General features: G+C 39.0%; 1 protein-coding gene across 1 annotated transcript; it reads left to right on the forward strand.

Moving 5' to 3' along the window:
* The first annotated feature begins 89 nt into the window (after positions 1–89).
* Positions 90–6,396, forward strand: cnga4 (cyclic nucleotide gated channel subunit alpha 4). Its single transcript, XM_040034825.1, has 7 exons — positions 90–963; positions 1,340–1,441; positions 1,546–1,652; positions 1,923–2,506; positions 2,621–2,866; positions 3,083–3,248; positions 5,170–6,396. The coding sequence occupies exons 1-7, from the start codon at positions 812–814 to the stop codon at positions 5,991–5,993; spliced, it is 2,181 nt and encodes a 726-aa protein (XP_039890759.1). The 5' UTR covers positions 90–811; the 3' UTR covers positions 5,994–6,396.
* The last annotated feature ends 60 nt before the right edge of the window (positions 6,397–6,456 follow it).

The following is a 6,456-nucleotide window of genomic DNA, read 5'->3' on the forward strand; positions in this document are numbered from 1 at the left end:
ACACTGCGTGCTAAACACAATGCACAAAGCTGAAACTTGTGAAAAATTGCTTGGCACCATGTCTGACTTTGGAGTTAGTTTGCAATCCTCACCTCTTAGTCGGATAACTGTTTTTTATCAGTGGACCTGAAAGCTCCAGTTACTGCACCTTCAGAAAAGCCATGCAAATAAACTAAGCACAGGCAAATAAGGAGAGCTTATCTAAACGTAAAGACCCGCAGCAGTCAAATAAAACAGCGTAGCTTAAACGTGGAAACATGGAAAGCAAATCCACATAGCAAATCCAGAAATGTATGGAAGTTTTTACCACTGGGGGGAAAAGAAAAGCCATTTATAAGTGTTAATTTTGCATTATTATGTTAACATTTTAAGTTGAGTATTTCAAAATTTATTTCACACCAACTATATTGTAGGCTAAAGACTTTACAATATTAGAAGAAGATGCCAAAAACTAAACAATCTCAATAATCAAGTCAAATTTAAGGTATATTAAAACAAATCCATACCCTATTCATTTATAGACAGACAGTGACATCCTCTCTGTAGGTTGGGCTCTATAATCTTGTCAGTGTTTGCTGTGTCTGAATTTTAAAGAGATAGCCTGCTCTGGTTTTCCGAGAGAGTTAAGAATTCCCAGAAGACACATGACATCTGTTATGGTTTCCCTCCATAGAGACCAGCATCACCAGGCAGTGATCAGGTAGACCTGGGTTGTTGTTAGGTGGACTCTACAGTGGTGCCTGTGTGTTCCTCTTCATCATGAGCAGTACTTGCCTAAAAAATACGTTCATTTAAGGCCGATGTTTGGAAAATGGATATAACAGGTGATGTTAGTATCAGAGGGAACCGATGGCAGAGGCTGTTTAGGCGGCAACAGGGACAGAAAGCCAGTGGGGAAGGACAAGATGGTGTCAAGGATAAGGGAAAACATAACACTTTCCTGGACATAATTTTGAAATTTAAGTAAGTATTATTGATTAAGCTGAATCTTTTTGGAAAAAGAAAAGTGCAGCTGTGATACAACAACAACAAGGCTGTTTTTCAATTAGGCAGCTTGTAGAATGACAACATGTTTCTAATTATTAAGATTTAAAACATTTGACCTGTTTGAGATAATTAACACAAATTAGATCAGATATAATATTATTTATTCATGACAAGAGTCTTTCATCGTTTTGTTTGGGCTCCTGTTTTGGCAAATATTTCACAGTGAAAAATCCTAATACATTTTCCTGTCACAAGCAATGCTTTGGTTAATAATATGACTATGACAAGTCTCGAATCATAATATTTATGTGACTCTGTTCTTCTCTTCTTTCCCTTCTTCAACATTTCTCAGCTGGAACGAGTTCATTGTTGATCCAGCTGAGCAGTTTTATTATGTCTGGATTCAGGTCATGACACTACCCATCGTTTACAACTGGGTAATCATCATTTTGAGGTAAAGTAGTGCAGTGTGGTATGTTTGCAAATGGTAATCATTCCTAAGCATATAACAACAGTGCGTGATAGGACATTTTCTGAAGCAATGCTTGTGTTTTTCAGGACTTGTTTCACTATGATAGCACTGAGCTACCTCCCTGTGTGGCTTACTCTGGACTATGTGTCAGACCTCATGTATATGATTGATATGATCATCACTCTTCACACTGGTAATTCTGTCGGTTTACAGTGGGAGTTCAAATTCCAACTTACTTTTGTCACGTGCAAGTTTTACATAACCCTTTATCATATTAAATATGACAGTCTTTTTTCCCTAGCTGCTTCTATTCATGTGGCCGCTGTAGCTATGGCTATAGCTATAATGAGGAAAAGTAATTTGGATGCTTTCTAACAATTAGAGCCAACCTGTGTATTGATAAATTACATCACTGTATGATGAGTATTCTGGGCTTCATTAAACACTGTTTTTGCCTCTTCAGGTTACTTGGATCAGGGCATCCTGGTCAAAGACCTGATTCAGTTGAGGAAGCGCTACCTGCGCTCTAAACATTTCCTCTGGGACCTGGCTTCCATTCTTCCTTTCGACTTCCTGTATTTTGCATTCGGCATCCAAACTCCTCTGGTCAGAATCAACCGCCTTTTGCGTATCCCACGACTCAACGAGGCCTTGGACCGCATGGAGACAAGAACCTCCTACCCCAACACCTTCCGCATTGCCAAGCTCATGATCTACATCTTTGTGCTTATCCACTGGAATACCTGTCTGTACTTTGCGCTGTCCAGCAGCCTCGGCTTTGGAAGTGATCCTTGGGTTTACCCTAATATCACCAACACAGAGTTTGGCTCCATGCGACGTCAGTACTTTTACTGCTTCTGGTTTTCCGCACAGATTTTAACCACAGTGGGAGACATCCCCCAGCCAGAAAGGGAAGAGGAGTTCTTGTTTATGATCGCAGACTTGCTCATTGCTGTGTTGGTGTTTGCGTCAATTGTTGGCAATGTCGGCAATGTCATCACAAGCCTAAGAGATCGCGATAATGTCTTCTTCCCTAACCATGAGCTGGTAAGCTGATGGAAGAGCCAAGCTTATTGAAAAGACTTTTAATAATGAAGATTGTGTGATAGCTTTCTTTAGCTAACATTTATAGAAAATCAAGTTTTTCTTTCCTTCTTTCAGGTAAAGGCATACCTGCGTAGTCATCACATCAGCAAGGAGCTTCGAGAGCGTATCAACAACTGGTACCAGCATCTTTACATCAACAAGAAGATCATGCGAGAAAATGAAATCCTGCAGCAGCTGCCTCTGCATATGAGGACAGAGATCGCGGTCAGCGTTCATCTTCGCACACTCTCCAAAGTCACCATCTTCCAGAACTGCGACAGAAGTCTGCTGGAGGAGCTGGTTCTCAAACTAACTCCTCAGGTCAGAAAGTTGGCAAAGCTGTGTTTGTAACTTATAGTCACTAATTTTATATAGAGCACACAACTGCTCTCTGTGGAATGTGGTTCAGTAGCTTACTGTTATCTTGCAGATCCGAATTTAACACTGTTGTTGGTTTACCTTGACAGTGCTTTTGGAATAAAACAATCCTTTGAGGCTGATGAAGTCTCACCTGCTCTTTATCTTTTCATCTTGTAGGTGTTCAGTCCAGGAGAGTACGTCTGCAGGAAAGGAGATGTGGGCCATGAAATGTACATCATCAAAGAAGGAAAATTGGCAGTTGTGGCAGATGATGGGGTTACAGAATTTGCTGTGCTGAGTGATGGGAATTTCTTTGGGGAAATTAGTATCCTTAACATCAAAGGTATGTTAAGTGATTTGGGCATGCTCTTACAAGTGAATTTGTTTAGCTGGTGAAGAGACACATGGACAAGAAGCAGGCCAGCTCTTTTTCTTCAGTTGTCTAAAAAATAAAACCGAGAGTCTCAACAATGGTAAAAGTATTCTTCCAGACTATTAGAGATGCTTGAAATAGACAAGTATTCTCTATAAAAGGAGGGAATGTGATTTCTGCACATTTAAAGTGAAGAATTACGACTAAAATACCAATTATACTAAGAGTTTTTTAATTGTAGTACAGCTGAAATTCAAGGTTGAACCTATAATTCTGTTCAGAGTTTTCACAAGAAGATGACTCAGATGAAAGAAAATTGCTTCTGAAGGCATCTAAAAGTGTATAATTGGAATCGGGAATGTTGGTGTATGAAGAAAGCAAACAAGTTTAATTTCAAGTGGTTGTGCTGAATTACAGTTTTTACAAATTTGCAAAAAATCTCTAGAAATGTCCACAACACCATAACATACATACAACCACAGGTCCAAAAAAGTTGGGACATGGTGTAAAATTTAATGTAAATCTCACAACCCCATATTGCATATTGAATAGAATATAGAGAATGTATCCTGTTTAACCTGAGAAAATGCAACATTTTAAGAAAGACTTTAGCTCATTTTGAATGTGATAGCAGCAATACATCTATAAAGTTGGGACAGGGCCGTGTTTGACTCTCTGCAACATCCCTCTTCTGTTAACAACAGTCTTTAAACATCTAGGAACTGAGGAGACCAGATATAGATGATAAGATTTTCAAAGGGTCCACAATTTTATGCTAACATTATTTTGAAATGCTATTGTTAATAGAATATTGGTTTATACGATTTACAAATTATTATATTCTGTTTTTTTATTTACAGTTTAAACTTTTTTGGTAAGTCCAAAGGTATTTTTGGGAGCCTCTATAATTCCTAATCTATGATTGGTTTAGTTGAAGCTGTCAGTTGGATTTTTCTTTTTTTCACATTCAAAATATTATGGATGATTATTACTACTTTCTTTTACTATTTTTCTTTATTTGTTTCCTTGATTAAACTACTACACACTGATGGCAGTTAAAAAACAGCCACCTGTATATCAGGTGGCTGTTTTTTAACTGCAATCAATTGGAATTTGCTTTGAGAGCTGGTGTCCAGTCACGTAGGAACAGGAAGGACCCATCCCCAAAATATTCCCACAGAGTTGGGAGCATGAAATTGCTGCAAAATATTTTTTGTATGCTGAAGCATTAAGAGTTTCTTTCACACGAGCTAAGGGGCTGAGTCCAACTCCTGAAAAACAACTCAACACCACAATCCCCACTCCACTAAACTTTACACTTGGAACAGTGCACTCAGACAAGTACTGTTTCCCTGGCAACATTCCCGAAAACAGATGGAAAAGCATAATACGCCACTTTATAGAACACATCTTCACTGCTCTGGGATCTAGTGGTGCATGTTTTACCCCACTGCATTAAAGACTTTATACTGTGCTTGGTGATGTATGGTTTGGATGCAGCAGCTCGGCCATAGAACCCCATTCCACATTGCATCTACATCTACATTGCATTGAGGAAATTTCAGAACTGGACTTGTTGCACTGGTGGTATCCTATCACGGGCCCATGCTGGAATTCACTGAGCTGCTGAGAGCAACAAATTCTTTCACAAATGTTTGTAGAAGCATTCTGCATGCCTAGGTGTTTGATATTATACATCTGAATTCAATGATTTGCATGGATTGCAATATAGTGTATATAGTGTATAGTATATATTCAATTAACTTAAGACCCAAACAAGAATAATTGGCTGGTTTTAAAAGTCTTGAATAAACCAACAAATGTTGGTAACATCCTTAAAATTTTTAGGTTTGTCAGGTTTTTACAGAAATACTATTCTCTTTTATTACAGGTAACAAGTCAGGCAACCGCAGGACTGCCAACATCCGAAGCAATGGGTACTCTGATCTCTTCAGCTTGTCCAAAGAAGATCTGACAGATGTATTATCGGAGTTCCCTGCAGCCAAACGTCACCTGGAGGAGAAAGGCCGACAGATCCTCACTAAAATGGGAATGTTGGAGGAGAGTGGGGAGAAAGAGGAAGGGGAGGGAGAGAAAGTGGAAACCAAGATACAAAGACTAGAGAGCAACTTGGAGGTTCTGCAAACTAAATTAGCTCGACTAATGATGGAATTGGAATCGAGCAACCACAAAATGCAGGCCAGGGTGGCGCAGCTGGAGCTGGAAGTTTCAGAACTGGAGACTCAGCTGTCAGAAGATGATGGAGAGAGAGACAGAACATTGGGAAGAGGGCAAGGTGTGGGTAGGGAGGCTGAATGGGAGCGAGAGGAGGCAGAGGGAGAGGAGGAGGAGGAGGAAGAAGGCTCATATATGAAGGGGGAAAAACAGGGACATGGAGATGATAGTAATGATGTCACCAAAGAGGGAGATGGTGAGAGCACTAAAAGTACAAAGGAAGATGCTGAAAGGGTGGTAGAGGGAGATAAATGTAGGCCAAAAAACCCAGATAATCAAGGAGATAAAAGTGAAGATGATGGAGAGAAGATCCAAGGAGATGACAGACCTGGGAAAGGAGATGGAGCTGAGATTGAACCTGAAAATGGGAAAGAAGCGAAAAGTGGAAAGAGAGAATCTGAGGAAGGGAAAAGGAGGAAAAGGATAAGGGAAAGAAAACTGAAAGGTAGAAGAAATGAACGAAAAACTAAGAAAAAATGAAAAGAAATGTGAACTGTGTTTTTCCCATATGCGTTTGACTTTCTTTTATACTAACAAATATTTTTTAAAAGCATAAATTATCAGGAAACGCTGCAGTGGATATTTGTTCCCCTAGATGGCAGCATTGCATTCCTCCCTTCTAAGTCATCGTCAAGAAAATCAATGTATTAACCCCTCCCCTCTCCCTTTAGTATATTTATACAGTTTTCAATAAAATAGTCTTATTAGTTTGGTTTCTTTGTTTCTTTTTAATTCATTAATTTGCAATATACATGACATGTTGTAAAAGGTGTGTTCACTTTGATTCTTTTAATATGTATTGGTTACTGACAGCAGATTCCAATATTTTAAATAAAACATTTAACCAGCAAATACAGACGTTTTCTTGCATCCCTTTAATGTATTGTCCCTATGACTAAATTGCGTCTGTTAACACCATCTATCAAAGTGCAGCTGTAGTGCA

This window comes from Simochromis diagramma, unplaced genomic scaffold, assembly GCF_900408965.1.
Source record: "Simochromis diagramma unplaced genomic scaffold, fSimDia1.1 OVJJ01000091.1, whole genome shotgun sequence".
NCBI lineage: Eukaryota > Metazoa > Chordata > Actinopteri > Cichliformes > Cichlidae > Simochromis > Simochromis diagramma.

What these genes read in the sequence shown, in the direction of transcription:
- cnga4 (XM_040034825.1), top strand. Translation starts at nt 812, where the DNA reads ATGGATATAACAGGTGATGTTAGTATCAGAGGGAACCGATGGCAGAGG. An exon ending in TGGGTAATCATCATTTTGAG is followed by an intron (nt 1,442 to 1,545) that starts GTAAAGTAGTGC and finishes TGTGTTTTTCAG; the next exon opens with GACTTGTTTCACTATGATAG. An exon ending in GATCATCACTCTTCACACTG is followed by an intron (nt 1,653 to 1,922) that starts GTAATTCTGTCG and finishes TTGCCTCTTCAG; the next exon opens with GTTACTTGGATCAGGGCATC.